Source organism: Petromyzon marinus, chromosome 52, assembly GCF_048934315.1.
Source record: "Petromyzon marinus isolate PM22_M1 ecotype Great Lakes invasive population chromosome 52, UKy_Petmar_22M1.pri1.0, whole genome shotgun sequence".
Lineage (NCBI taxonomy): Eukaryota > Metazoa > Chordata > Hyperoartia > Petromyzontiformes > Petromyzontidae > Petromyzon > Petromyzon marinus.
The window spans coordinates 4,301,000-4,316,868 of NC_133718.1; the positions used below are offsets into that span (position 1 = coordinate 4,301,000).

Genomic DNA, 15,869 nt, shown 5'->3' on the forward strand with positions numbered 1-15,869 from the left:
GAAGCAACACAGAACACAGGTCGCGCTCACCTCACGGTCCCCGGCTACAGGTGCAGGGTCCCCAGGTTGCCCATGGCCCCAGGTTTCCCTGGTGCAGGGTCCCCAGGTTACCCAGGTGCAGGGTCCCCAGGTGGCCCAGGTGCAGGGTCCCCAGGTTGCCCAGGTGCAGGGTCCCCAGGTTACCCAGGTGCAGGGTCCCCAGGTTTCCCAGGTGCAGGGTCCCCAGGTGGCCCAGGTGCAGGGTCCCCAGGTGGCCCAGGTGCAGGGTCCCCAGGTGGCCCAGGTGCAGGGTCCCCAGGTGGCCCAGGTGCAGGGTCCCCAGGTGGCCCAGGTGCAGGGTCCCCAGGTGGCCCAGGTGCAGGGTCCCCAGGTTGCCCAGGTGCAGGGTCCCCAGGTTACCCAGGTGCAGGGTCCCCAGGTTTCCCAGGTGCAGGGTCCCCAGGTGGCCCAGGTGCAGGGTCCCCAGGTGGCCCAGGTGCAGGGTCCCCAGGTGGCCCAGGTGCAGGGTCCCCAGGTGGCCCAGGTGCAGGGTCCCCAGGTGGCCCAGGTGCAGGGTCCCCAGGTTGTCCAGGTGCAGGGTCCCCAGGTGGCCCAGGTGCAGGGTCCCAGGGTGGCCCAGGTGCAGGGTCCCCAGGTGGCCCAGGTGCAGGGTCCCAGGGTGGCCCAGGTGCAGGGTCCCCAGGTTGTCCAGGTGCAGGGTCCCCAGGTTGTCCAGGTGCAGGGTCCCCAGGTTTCCCAGGTGCAGGGTCCCCAGGTTTCCCAGGTGCAGGGTCCCCAGGTTGCCCGAGTGCGAGGTCCCAGGGTGGCCCAGGTGTGCCCGGCAGCCCCTCAACTCCATCATCCTGACCCACCCCTACTGGACACCTGTGAAAAAGAGCTTCATAGCTCATCGGATTTCTCCAGGATAAATAAATACTCTGATTCTAATCTTCTCCGCAATGACGGAGCGGTCCTGGCAGACCCCCAAACTCCCAAGTCGCCCCTTGGCCTCCACTGAGCGGCTGAGGCAACCACCTGGACTCGAACTCAGGTGGCGAATTCTACCCAGAGTCCAACCGGGTGTGCCGAGACTCCGCGGTCCCAGGAATTCCCAGAATGCTTAGAAGTCCTCCACCGCGGCCAGGAATCAAACCGAGTGTGGCTCCGTCCCGTGCGATGTGCGGGCTCTCGTATCCATACAAGTGTGTGTGTGTGCTATGTATGGAGGCGTTAAAGTTGCGTGTCGACTCAGCCTCAAATGAGTACCTGGTACGATCTGTAAACATCGTCACTGGTGAGACAAAGGCAGCCGGGCGTGGTGCTGGCCAACCACCCCCTCGTGTACTGTTCCGGCCTTCATCAGTGCGACTCGCTAACTGCACTTTCCACAAAAGTCTGTTAAGGCTATACGGGGGGGTCTTTGTAATTGTAGGAATGTGTGCGAGTGGTGGAGTCCGGGTCGTGTGTATGGAGTAGGAATGGGCAAAAAATATAGGTACGGTACACCGGTCACATCGATGTTCTGCTTTCGATACATCAATGTTTTGGAACCTGCATGGACAAGACAAGACCGGGCGACCCAGGTTATCTCCTAGGCCACGGCTACCAGACGGTGGCGAATGCTGGGTCTCCCTTCAACCTGCAGTGACCAGCATGGTGAAGTATGGTCGAACAACACTCGTGACCGACATGGCTGGGGAGGTGACCTTAGCCAGCAGTTCATTGACCAAAGCTGTGATGATCATCACATGGGCGAGCATTGATTCCCCTCTCCTCCAGGAATCGAATCTTTTCTGCCTCTCAAACATTGAACACATTCGAGCAGTCCACCAGCACTGCTCGAAGATAGAATGCCCCTGCTGATGAGACAACTGAATGTTTAAAAAAAACAAATGCGGCTGAAATAATTCACTGCTAGAAGGCGGCCGTGGTGGGCGATGTGATGTGAGAGGGTAAAAAAAAGGTTATTTATTTATGCGGCGGAGGAGGAGGGGGCAGATATGGGAAAGAGGCTGTGTATTGTCTGATTATTTCTATACCATTCAACCCTCGATTCCTTTTGGAGACTTGGAATCCAGTCATATGCTAATGCGCTTCGGCCAGGCATGACTTCACTCTGTACACAGCTCTTTCACAATGGGTGAAGCGCACACATAACTCTTTCCACCTCAATGCAGCACCCTCCCCCCCCATGCCTCCCAATTCAAATTTTCATCATGTTACTTTTTTTTTAATTCCAGGGCACACACATACGGTGTCTACATTTTGACTTACACGGTGGTGGTGGTGTAGTTTAGTGCAACAGAATCCATTGCTGTGCTCGGCTACCCGGTCATCCACCAAGCCGTTCCGGTGAAGTATGGTCAAATAAACCGCCCTCCACGATGACGGGAGGCCAGACATTATCCAACAGTGGATTGGCACTAGGCCTGTACCATCTGCACATGGGTCCTCTTTGAATTTCCAAGGTCCGCCAATACAAAACTGTTTCATGTCAAATCAAAAGTCAACTTAACAAACAAAAATCTCATTTTTCTCAGGGTGCCACAGTTTCAAGTGCGAACTTCTCGTCAGCCAGCCTCTCTGCCCCATCTCTGTTTTCTGAAGAGTCATTGCCTGAAACGTCAACCTATTATATATATTTTTAAAATATTATTTTACTGATTTAAAGCTTTCGTGACTGCAGTAATTCATATTCTTAGCTCTTTCGGTAAAGTCACGTTGAAGGGAAACAATAAAATACATATAAAACAATATATTTCATAAGATTTTACTGGGTAATGTCAGTGATGGCTGGCGAGTATTATTGACTCGTCTCCAGCGTCTGGTCTGTTGCTCCGTCTCGATGCAGGGCAAATGCAATCGGCCCAACTTCGCAAAAGGTGCAGATAATTCGCAAGGACAATCATCAGGGTTTATTGACGCGTTACAATCATACATTTGACGCGCAAATCAATGTATGCTCATAAATGAACAATTACACGCCTTCACCAAAGCCCCAAAGAGTTAGAGAGTATTTTTTTTAGCAGTCCCGATTGCAATGTTTAGCCAATGACTTTATATATATATTTTTTAAGTGCAACATCATTACTGGTGTAAAAAAAAACGGTGCATGGAGAAAAGCCGCACGTACAATGGGCAGAACCACCTACTTGCTGTACTCCAACAAAAATCACGATTCATAATCAGCCGATGATCTATCCCAGGCGTTGGCAACATGCGGCTCATCAAGGGCCCCACCACGTGACCTCGTGTTCACCACGTGACCTCGTGTTTACCACGCAGTGCATCGTGGGCTCTTGAAATATTGAGTTGTTTTTTTAATCCCCTCACCTCTCGTCTGTCTCTCGGTGTAACTCCGAGCGTGTACCTACCTCTCCATGCTCCGGCAACATTACAACAATAACTATAATAACACAGTCTGTACTACTACAACGCTGCACGTTTTCAAAATGCGAATTGGGACAGAACGCAATGAATGTATTCGGGAAGATATTTTTTTTTCATATAACGCGGATGCGAATCGGATATAACGCGATCGAGCGAACAGAATTACGTCGCGCGAGTGAGAATAAGCGGTAGAGACGGCTGCCTCGGCGTAGCATCACAGGAAGGCGGGATGCTGCTGGATGCTTCTAGATGCTACCCACGAGCCTCGGCTTTTGTTAAAGCCTGCGTACGCATCTCACCTGTTATCGCGGACTGCGCTTTCCCCTACATTATTCACTGTAACGCGATTTTTCCACAACGCGGTGTTCTTCAGGAACGCAACTACCGCGCTAGAGGAGAACAGACTGTAGTAATAATAATGAACAATAAGCCAACGCTCGTGCTGTCGCGTTAGAGAACAGCTGACAATGCTCGGACCGACAGCCAATCTGTGGCTGGGACCAGTAAAGCTGGGGTTTTAGGGTCACGTTGGTCAGAGGTCAAATGCCACGACTGACCCCGTGCCATTGTGGAAGCTCAGACACTCGGCCGAAAGGGCCGGTGCACAAACAGAAGGCGTCTAGACTGGGGCCTCTTCAAGGATTCGTTGGGACAGCGACACCCCCCACCCCCCCCCCCCCCCCGTATTGTACGCACAGCGGTTAGAGCACCGCACTGTGAACCCAAAGACCCTCGTTTGATTGCCATTCATGGCTTGACATTCGTGGGGAGTGATACCTCAACCGGTCCTGGACAACCTCTTCACAAACTCCACGCTTACCAGTAATAAAATGTGGTCAATCCACCCCCCCCCCCCCCCATGACCGACACAAGCAGTGGGAAAGCCTTCATCCGGCAGCGGATTAATAAAGAGTTGTCAATACATTGATGTGTTATGGACGGCTCAGATGCCGCTGTCGTCGGCCGTGGCCGGAACATCTCAGTTGCTTTGTGGCTGCGCTGAGTGAACCACTGTGCCAATGTCCCCACATCCCCACCAACACCCACCCCCCCCACCTCCCCACGATTTATACAGCCACTGCATGAAACTGCATCTAAAGGAATTGTACATCGTGTGGAAATGTGTCGCAACCAAATACTTTAAACGCGTGACGTCGATGATACATTGCGGAGGGAAAAACCGGAGGCCCCGGAGAAAAATCCACGCGGCCACGGGGAGAGAGAGACACGCAAACTCCAAATACAGGGTGCTTACAAAAATGTTAACACTTTTTACGGGACTATCGTTTTTAATGAAAAAAGAACGGATAATACTACACTGTAACATGATAACGAAGATATTCTTGGTTCTTTCGGTAAAGTCACGTAGAAGGGAAACAATATATTTTTATTTTTGTCATTTTATTGTTTCTCTTCTACGTGACTTTACCGAAAGAACCAAGAATATGAATCCCTGCAGTCACGAAAGCTTTAAATCAAAATGAAAACAAATGTAATGTTAATAGCTTCAAAAAGTCAAGGAGTCTCCCACGTGTTCGTCATCGTTGTCAACACGTGGCCTGGAATCTTCTCCAGGTGGTCTCCAGAGCCCGGAGGCAGCAGCACATGTCACATGGTATTTTACCAAATTCTCGGAACTGTTAACATTTTTTGAAGCACGCTGAATATATACATACGGATACGCGGGGGGGGGGGGGGTGTGGCGGTGGGGTGGGGTGGTAATAGTCAGAGAAGGGAAACACACAGGAGAGAGAGAGAGGGAAACGCTGCAGCACAGCCTGGGACCAAGCAACCAGACCCCGACACCACCACTGTGACAACAACGATGATGAGCCCCTGGGGCAGCCAGGGCAGGACCAAACGAGTCCCTAAGCATCCACGAGACACTGGCACCCATTCACTCACAAGCCCTTAGGGCAGCACAATGAGTTTCAAGGCAACCTCCCCCCGGGGCATGAGACAATGCTCTCGACAGAAGTATGAATACACAACTGCGAGTGGGTCAGACTCAAAGCGACACACAGATGGGTGCACACAAAAAGCCTCGCTGTACCGCCATCTCCTGGCCACCTCGCAGCAGCCGAGGGGATTTGAAGCGGTGACTGCAAAAGAGAGCTATATCAGGCAATTATTGATATCCGTCGGCTTTTTTCACCTTTAATGGAACGTGGTTGAGAAGCAGACTTTACAGAACGACTTTCACCATCGCTCCGAGTGACTTTATCCACACACACCAGAGGGGTCAACGCATTCCCATGCGCTCTGCTGCAGAGGAAAAATGTTCATCACACATCAAAAGCCAACGTTCGATTCCGAGGGAAGGATTTTTTTTTGCTTCCAAAATAAATTGCCGAACCAAATGTATAACGCGACCGTTTGGCGTGCGGTCGTTGGCTCTCTCCACTTGGCAGGATCCTCCTGGGGAAAAAAAGGCATGAGACTTGGTGAGCCTCTCTCCTGGCCAAACAAGTGGGGTACAAACACAAAAATGATCTCATCGGTGGCTGGCTCTGCGCCTATGACCTCCGAGCTACCGAGCCGTCACTTCGCGGGGACACAAAAAAAAAAAACGAATTCAAAGCGACGATCTTTGTCGATGGGTGAACGTTGAGCGACCGTGCTGACCGTAACCCACTGCCTCTATCCACACTGGAGACCCCCCCCCCCGCCCCCCCCCGCACTTACGTCACGGTCGAGTAGCCGCCGACGCCCGGGTTCAAATCCAGGATCTTAACATCCGCAATAAGAGTTGTTTTTTTTTTTGGGGTTAGATCGCGTAAGTATAAATGTGCGTCGTTAAAGCGGCCCACCACCCGACACGGCCAATTAGTAAGGTTCGTCACGTAAACAGAACGCGGCAAATTCGTTACTATCTTCTTTGGTTCTTTCGGTAAAGTCACGTAGAATGGGAATAAAATAATAAAATAACACAGTAAAATTGTATTCTCATTCTACGTGACTTTACCGAAAGAACCAAAGAAGATGAATCCTTGCAGTCACGAAAGCTTCAAATCGAAATTCGTTACTACTTCGGCACACCGGTTGGGTTGTGTGTTGGAGAGTAAGCTCGCAGCATTTACAATTCGAGTACTGTGACGTTTCGCCGGTGATTACAATCAGCTTCATCAGGCAACCCTCTCCCCCTCCTCCCTGACCACCTCACAGGGCACCAACAACAACAACATCGACAACAACCAAACAGTTGACGTAGTAAACGTAACGAGGGGTAAACGGTGTGACGGATGGGGTTTTTTTTTTTTTTTTTAAAGAAAAATCCTCAGCAGGTTCACATGGTGCTCTCGAGTGTGCGGTAGCTGTCCTTGCCCTTGAGCTCCAGGAAGTGTTTGGGTCTCCGCGTGCGGGGCCCCGCCGCCGGCAGGTACGTGACCTGCACGGTGGCGGCTGCGGCGGAGGTGGCGGAGGCCGCCGCGGCCGCGGCGGACGAGGACGACGAGGAAGGGGCGTTGGCGGTGCACGTCGACGACGACGGAGACGTCGGGGAGGCGGGCGACGAGGTCGAGTTGCCCGCGGCTCCCCGCGGGCCGGAGGTGCCGTGCCGCCCGTCCGAGGGAGGCGAGTTGGTGTCGCCGCTCGTTGACGAACCGCCGCCGCCGCCGCCGCCGCCGGGGAAGCCGAGTTCGCGGGCAGCTGCCCGGTGCTGCTGTTGCTGAGCGATCGCCTGCGACTGCACGCTGCGGGGGGTTTCGTCAACACCAGAGGAGCGGCAAGAGTCAGCTGGGCGCAGCGGTGGTGAGATGTTAACTCCGCCGCCTGGTACACAGGACGCCGTGGGTTTGATCCGGACCCCGACGCCTGCCGTATATTTGGGAGTTTTTGCGCGTCTCTCTCCCCGTGGTCGTGCGGATTTTTCTCCGGGTCCTCCGGTTATTCCCCCCACATTTAGCATCGACATCACGCGTTCAGAATATTTGGCCGCTTTAAATGTCCGTGTGATAAGCCGCTTCTCGTGCAGCTATCAATTGCGGCTAGGTGGCTTCTGAAAAATACCTATATAGCTCAGTGGGCCTTACCTGGTGAAATAAAAATCAGTTTAGTTTTTAGTTTAGTTTGTTTGCCGTTTACTGAAGGCCACGTCCGAAGCCGTCGCCTTCTGATGGCGTTGCCGGCCAACGCAACGTACGCCAAAAATAATTTACTGCCGCCCCCTGGCCCTGCTTGGCCCCGAGCTAGACCAAGATGTCTCATGACGCCAGTGTATCACGGGTTTGTTACCGGCTCGGCTCGGCAAATAGTCAGCGGGAAAGCACCCCTAACCGTGCTGGCTTGGCTGGGACAATACAAGACATTAAGTTACACATTCATTGGAATATTATTGCATTGTACATTTTTTCACCCGCTTGCTTACCCATTCATGAGCTCATTCAGGAGATCCATGTACTTCTCAAATTCCACCTCTCCAAACTCCTGGGATGGACAATCAGGACACGGATGTTACATTAATCACAGGACGTTCCTTATAGCCCTTCTGATCTGAGTACCGTCTAACTGTAAATCCGGTACGGGGTTTCCTTAAACACACAACCAGAGCTGGACTTTGCAGATACAGAACCGTGAAGGCCAAGGTTGGTGAATCACGAAGATTTGTGAAAAACTCCAAACCCACTGCACTGCGAAGTTGCCAGGAGAAACTTTTATTTTTTATTTTTACCAGGTCAGGCCCACTGAGCTATGTTGCTCCTTTTCAGAAGCGACCTGGAGACAAATCATAGCTCAACGAAGTAGCTCATCATCGTGCGGAAATTGATAGCAGCCAAATATTCTAAACCCGGTGGTTGTTAACCTTTACTGCAGCCTGCAACCCTCTGCTTCTCAGAAAGGGAATCTCGCACCCCCAGGGGGTGAGCGTACCCCACGTTAAGAACCAAAGCTCTAAACGAATGATCTGAAATGTGGAGGGAAAAACCGGAGGACCTGGAGGGGAGGCGTCCGGGTCGGGATCGAACCCACGACCTCCTGCATACCAGGCGAGGTAGTTAACATCTCCTAGCCACCGCGGCACCCCTAAGTGGGTTAGTGAACCCGTCTTAGGGCGAGTAAAAGAGGCCTCCCCACCCACTCCCACCACGCCTCCCTCTACTCGCCTGCGTGCCGTAGCGGGCGTGATCGTAGGCGTCCGCGAACGCGTGCACGGTGCTGTCGCACACCGTCAGCTCCCCCGGGTGGGTCCTCAGCAGGTCGAGAAGGTGGACGCGGAGGTTTCGCGCGTGGCAGCGCATCAGCGGCTCCAGCTCTTGCAGCCGCTCGTCTGTGCCACCCACACCGTGTTGTGTCAGGCGTTAGGGCCCCGCGGTGGCGAGACGTTAACTACCTCAGCTGGTATACAGGAGCTCGGGTTCGATGTCGACGCTGATGTCTGCTGTATATTTGGAATTTGCGTGTTCTACCTTCCCGTGGTCGCCTGGATTTTTCTCCGGGCCCTCTGGTTTTCACCACGTTTAGATTCAACGCAACGCGTTTCTTTAGTATTTGGCGGTTATACTTTTCAACGCGATGATAAGCAACTCCGTTGAGCTATCACTTGTGGCCAGGTCGCTTCTGAAAAAACAGCCGTGTAGCTCAGTGGGTCTTATCTGGTAAAATAAAAAAAATTGTTTAGTTTGGAGAAAAAGGCAGCTTAAGTCGAGGGGGCGGGTGGGGGGGTTTCATGTCGAGTGACGAACGTGGCCGGACCGGCGTGGTGCCGGTGTCACGCCGCCCCCTCGTGCACCGTGCTAGCTCTTGCCCAACAGTCTGTTAAAGGCTATACGGGCGATCTTTGTCTTTGTGTGTATGGTGGTGGTGTAGCGGTTAGCGCGCCGCGCTACGAGCCCGGCGACCCAGGTTCGATTCCCGCTCACGGCCAACAACACCAGTGACAAATATCTGAACCGGTCCTGGGCCTCCGCTAGATCGACTCAGCCTCAAATGAGTGCCTGGTGCGGTGTGTCAACATCGCTACTAGGGAGACAAAGGCGGCCGGGCGTGGTGCTGGCCACCCACCACCTCGTGTGCCGTGTCGGCCTTCATAGGTGCTCGCTAACAGCACTTGCCCCTACAGTTTGTTAAAGGCTACACGGGGGGATCTTTGTCTTTGGTGGAACCCAGAATGTTCGACTCAAACCTCAGACAACGCAGCACATGTTCAACTCACCCAGCTGGTCAACAGCATCAAGCGCTTTCATTCTGTACAAGTAGTTATATCCACCTGCAACACAACCCACAGGCACACCGTCAACAGGTCGTGATCTATCCACTGTTGGATGTTGTAGTCCTCCCCCACCGTACCGCACCAAGTTGCTAGAAACTTGCACGTGATAAGCCACTTCACTGAGCTATCATTTGTAGCCAGGTCGCTTCTAAAAAAAGCTAATAGTTCAGTGTGCTTCACCTGGTAAGATAAAAAAAAAACAGTTTAGATTTATTTGTATATTTTTTTTAAGTGATGTGTTTACCTTTGCTATACTTTACACTCGTACCGTGTTTCTGTACTGTTTGTTGTTGTAACGTTCTGACCCCGTGCCCCTGACTGGACATCTGTGAAATAGAGCTTCGAGGCTCATCAAATTCCTCCAATATAAACAAAGATTCCGATTCCGTCTCGCTCGGCTCTCGCGGCGATCCACGTGGCTGTCCGCACGAACAAGCCCCGATTCCGTCGCTCTCTCCCCGAGTCCATGGTGGACGTCTTCTCAGGTGTTGTCCCCTCCGTTGGCTGCCACTTCGGTCGTCGAGTCTCAACCGGTGGTCTCTTCTAGCGTCGCGTCTCGCTCAAACCCATCGGGGAGGCCGCTACTATTAACGATGATGACATTTCGTAGCGCGCCACATTTTGCGGACAATTCAACAACTCAAGAGGCGCGGAGGCAAGCTCAGGGCCGCTCGAAAGCCTGACCCAAACGGATTGAGGCCTTCAGATGTTCCTTGAAAGTCACGGTGCATTTGATGTTGCGGATGTGCAAAGGATATTAAAGTAGGTAAACAAGAAGCCAACGTCACGCGCCCACGGGTGGGGTAGGAACGATCCCCACCACAGGCGGTCGGGTGACCTTTCGCGACTCGGCATCGCGATCCGATTCAAGTGGCGAGTTGGTTTTTAGTGTCTATTCATCTCCTTCGTGTTATTCCATTAAGTTGTGAGCGGGCTGGGCCAGGGTTGGGCAAGAGACGTTGCTCACTTTTCATTCGGGAAGCCGGAGAGCAGAGACTCACCGCTAAAACAACGATAACTTATATTTAACGCACAAGTAAAAACAAATATACTCTGAAGGAGAATTAAAATAAAAACGAATTCAAACATTGATGATTGTCAGTGATTCTCATCATGTTATCTGGGACACTGTTTCAGTATACAATCAAGATATCATTTACAACACCGTTAGATCCATTTCCGAGGAGAGAATTTTTGCAATTTAAATCCAGTGCTTAAACGCCATCTATCTGGGTGCATAGTACGATAGGTAAACTTGTCCTTCAAATAAAAAAAAATTCCTTCAAATAAAATATCGCGTATAAAGAAGAGATTTAGTTTAATTTGAAGAAATCAACAAGGCGCTTCCTGGAGTGAGGTACCTCGCGTCCGCGATAATATTTCCCTCCCTCGTCTCATTTCTAGGGTTTTGTTCATGGCATGAAGAGTCTGGCAGCAGATATTTTTGATCGATTTTGCAGAGTTGGCGTGAATGCGCGCTCAATCGATCGATTGATCCAAGTTTATCACGCGCTAAATTCAGGCGGTTCTGGTTCCTGTACGATTTAGAGATCGGATTAGATTGAAAATTCCTTTCTTTACAACTGCCTTTTGCGTTTAGTTCGTCATCCTTCCCCCGCACCTCCGATTAGCACGGTTGGCTACGTACGGCGCGAGAGAAGTTCAACACGCATACCCATGTACTGTATTGTTATTGTGGGCGCTACATCTGGCTGTGGGAATGCGCCACAAGGGAAGTTTACGCACAATTTGGCCCGAGCTCCTGCAGCTGCTGAAGGCGTGGGTCGGACTCCGTCAGGAATTTGGGCGCCCACGACAGCTCCTGGATACGACTCAGCCGCCTCTCTATCTCCTCCCTGAGATCCTGGAGACGCACAAAGACAAACATCCCCCCCCCCGCCCCCGTATAGTCCTTACCGCACTGCATTGGCTTCCGGTTTCTGAACGACTCATTACCAAGTGCTTTCCACAAATGAACCACAATACCACGCTGATCTCGTCGAGGAGTATAAACCATCACGCGAACTCCAGTCATCGTCGCAGCAGCTTTTGGCTAACCATCGCACAAAGATGGTCACTGCATCGCGCGCTCCAGATGTGCTTTCTGCGGCCGTTTGGAACGCCCTTCCTTCCGATGTTAGGAAGCCATTGGAGCTATGTGCTTTCAAATCAAGATTGAAAACTTACTTCTTTCGAACCGCATTTTTTTGTTTAGTTTGTTGTCCTTCCCCCGCACCTCCGATTTGCACGGTTGGCTTCATATGGTGCGAAAGAAGTTCAACATACATACATACACTGTTGGTGGGATAAGTGTTGTTAGCGAGCAGTACAGTAAAACCTTGAATTGCGAGTAACTTGGTCTGAGAGCGTTTTGATAGATGAGCAAAATTGTTAAATATGAATTTGATAAACGAGCGAGGTCTTGCAATACGAGTAGTACATATACGCTTTGTCTGCCGAGCGTCACGTGATCACAACTGATATACGAGTGCTTTGATATACGAGTGCTTTGGATTACAAACACGTTACCGGAACGAATTATGCTCGCAATCCAAGGTTTTACCGTAGTACCTATGAAGGCCGGCACGGCACACGAGGGCGGTGGGTGGGTGGCCAGCACCATGACCGGCCTCCGTTTCCCTCCCCATGTTTACAAACCCGCACCAGGTACTCGTTTAAGACTGAGTCCAGCTAGGGGAGGCCCAGGACTGGTTTAGATATTGGTCGCGAGCGGGAATCTAATTCAGGACGCTGGGTGCACTAACCAATACACTGCCACTCCCCTGTAGAAACGCACATGGACACACACACACACCCACAAACACCACGCTCTTAGAGCCAGAGCTCCAGAGGTCTTGAGAATTAAACAAACTATTTGGTGCTGGCAGTGGTAAACAAGTCGAAATAACAAAACACTCAAGACATCCGTCAACAACGCCGTGTGTCCTTAAAAGGAAACAAATATTGAATAGCCGACGTTAAGGGCAAAGTCACGTCTTCTTTACGCATCAATGGGCTCACCAAAACGTGAATAAGGGCCAAAATACTACCTGTTGTACATATTTTTTTACTTTTCTGGCCAGTGTCATTGACGAATGCGTCGAGATGTCACGAGGAAGGCTACCATTCGGAACGGAGCACACGGAGGTCATGGTGAGCACGGGAAATCTATGAACTAAACTATTTTCTATTTTATTTGATCAGGTAAGGCCCACGTAGCTATACCGCTCTTTTTCAGAAGCGACCTGGCTATCACAAAAGATAGCTCAACAAAGTCGCTTATCACGAGGAAATTTACAGCGCACTCTTTGGTTCTTTCAGTAAAGTCACGTAGGTAGAAAATATAACAGATCACGACGTTTCGATCGCGACCGTCATCAGGCGGACGACGGATGACGGTCGCTTGCGTTGCGATCGAAACGTTACATCGTGATCTATTATTATTTTTTCTACCTACGTGACTTTACCGAAAGAACCAGAGAGTATGGATTCCGCCAGTAACGAAGGCTTCAAATCAAGATTGACAACGTATAGCAGTCAAACACTCTTAAACGAACGTTGATTCTAAATGTGGAGGGAAAAACCGGAGGAGTAAAATCCACGCGACCACGGGGAAAGAGACACGCAGGCGTCAGGGCAGGGATCAAACCCACGACCTCCTGTATACCGGGCGAGGGAGCTAACATTCTCACTACCGCGGCGCCTAAAATCGCGAATTTAAATGAAGCCTAAAAGCGAACTTTAGCAAATTACTCTTAGCAACACATTAGGGTTAAGCGCTTCCTGGATTGATTTCCACAAAAAAAAACGTCCGCACATCATTGCGCTGAAAATACAAAGGTATGTATCTGTACGTTTAGAAAATCCCTCTTTACCTTGGGTGCGTTGTGACCCACGGCCACATGCGGGCCCCTGTGACTTCGCATGGTGAAGCGCATGATCTGCCGCTTGGCGAAGATGAAGAGCAGCACGAAGACCTGGGGCCGCAGGAAGAGAGACAAAGACGGCTCAGCCGTCGCATTCGACGTCGTCTTTTTGCGTGCGCACACACAACGTGTACCTGAGCAGCGGCTAAAGGGTACAAGCCCTTAGTGGGACTTGGCACACGAACCGCTGGAGAGATTCTCCAGACGTCGCTCTTCACTAATTTTCACAAGGGAGGCCAGCTTTCGCCGATAATGAATACACCCGACTTAAAACTTTTCGCGACTGCAGGAATTCATATTCTACGGCACTTTCGGTAAAGTCACGTAGATGGAAAATAAAACATACAGTTTTAAATATTTGTATTGTAATTTTTTTCATTTTTATTATTTTTTTCTTTTCTATCGACGTGACTTTACCGAAAGAACCATAGAAAAATTAAGACATCATCAGTGTGAGGGTTTGACAGCAGTGATGATGATGGGCGTGACCTCACACGTTGTGTATCGTCTGGGGCCGCACTAAAGGCCCACCAGGGGTCGTCAGTGGCCCAGCGGGCACTGCAATGAAGACCGCCGATTCAAGGAATGAACTTTAAACGTCAAAGTTCTGGGAGTGGATGGGGTGGCTCAAGAGGTTCAGCGCGCTTTGCCTGGCACTGCTCAGGGCCAGGGTTCGAATCCAGATTTCTGCCGCACGTAATTGAACTGGTTAGCAAGGATTGGACAACTCACCCTCACCCCCTACCACTCGCCACCTCACACACACACTACACACTAGGTAAAGCCGAGTTTCAAGATCCAAAACCCCCATCTCTCACGTTCACCCAAGCGACGCACCTCACTCGCAGGCAAGGTAAATATTCACCCACCCTCACCTCTCTTGCCGTCACTCAAGCTCAACCAACTCACCCTCACCAAAGCTCGCCTCTCTCTCTCTCCCTACAAACCCTTACCTCTATACCCTCGGCCAAACTAAACCCTAACCCTCACCTATCCTCACCCCGTTACTCACCAGGGCTCCGTACGCGATCACGAGCACCGCGTTCACCCCCGCGATCCTGAACCGCTGCCCCTCCTGACTGCTGCTGTTACCGGCCATGGTAACAGCGCGGGGCGTGAGGCTCCCGTGAGGCGTGAGGCTCCCGTGAGGCGTGAGGCTCCCGTGAGGCTCCCCCGGGCGTGAGGCTCCCGTGAGGCTCCCGCGAGGCGTGAGGCTCCCCCCGGGCGTGAGGCTCCCGTGAGGCGTGAGGCTCCCGTGAGGCGTGAGGCTCCCGTGAGGCTCCCCCGGGCGTGAGGCTCCCGTGAGGCTCCCGCGAGGCGTGAGGCTCCCCCGGGCGTGAGGCTCCCGTGAGGCTCCCGTGAGGCGTGAGGCTCCCGTGAGGCTCCCCCGGGCGTGAGGCTCCCGTGAGGCTCCCCCGGGCGTGAGGCTCCCGTGAGGCTCCCGCGAGGCGTGAGGCTCCCCCCGGGCGTGAGGCTCCCGTGAGGCGTGAGGCTCCCCCCGGGCGTGAGGCTCCCGTGAGGCTCCCCCGGGCGTGAGGCTCCCGTGAGGCTCCCCCCGGGCGTGAGGCTCCCGTGAGGCTCCCGCGAGGCGTGAGGCTCCCCCCGGGCGTGAGGCTCACGCGAGGCGTGAGGCTCCCGTGAGGCTCCCGCGAGGGGTGAGGCTCCCCCCGGGCGTGAGGCTCCCCCTGGGCGTGAGGCTCCCCCTGGGCGTGAGGCTCCCCCAGGCTCCCGTGAGGCTCCCACAGGCGTCAGGAAGAGACTGTGTGTGTACAGTACGTGTATCGATTCACAAATTGGCGCTCCTTTGAAACTATTGCGGAGTCGAATGTTGTCGATTCCTCTTGGTCACACCCATGCCTGTTTATTGGACCTGTGGTAGTACCTGTTCCAACAACGTTGATAGTGCTGTTTGTTGCTGGCTGTTTTACTCTCTCGCCCCGGGTTCAGAAACTTTCAGCAATCGATTCTTACATTTACGATTCCACCTTGGTACCCGTTAATCGCGAGCCTGTGTTGAAGTACACGTATCGATTCTAAACGCGATCGACTCCGAAACTCGCAAAACGGGAAGCGATATCGGAATCGCGTAAGAATCGAGAATCGATTCCTGTATTGAGACTGTTTTTTGACAGCTCTGTGCTGAATTTAGATTTAAAGCTTTCGTGACTGCAGGGATTCATATTCTTAGTTCTTTCGGTAAAGTCACGTAGAAGGGAAACAATAAAATATAAAACAATAAAATTCTCACGACGTTTCGACTGCAACACAAGCAATCATCATCAGGTGTGAAAACCACAACAAGAAAATTAGTTTTTTAACGTCAGCACCACGGAGAGCGATTTGACAGTTATTCAGATGGGCCAGTC

At 52.0% G+C, this 15,869-nt stretch overlaps 1 protein-coding gene across 1 annotated transcript; it reads right to left on the minus strand.

Moving 5' to 3' along the window:
• Positions 1-2,879: 2,879 nt before the first annotated feature.
• LTAP1 (lipid transport auxiliary protein 1) lies at positions 2,880-15,481 on the minus strand. Its single transcript, XM_032973971.2, has 7 exons — positions 14,516-15,481; positions 13,453-13,554; positions 11,324-11,441; positions 9,521-9,574; positions 8,472-8,635; positions 7,736-7,794; positions 2,880-7,061 (listed from the first exon to the last, which is right to left on the minus strand). Exons 1-7 carry the CDS (start codon positions 14,600-14,602, stop codon positions 6,656-6,658), a joined length of 990 nt encoding a protein of 329 aa, XP_032829862.2. The 5' UTR covers positions 14,603-15,481; the 3' UTR covers positions 2,880-6,655.
• Positions 15,482-15,869: the final 388 nt, after the last annotated feature.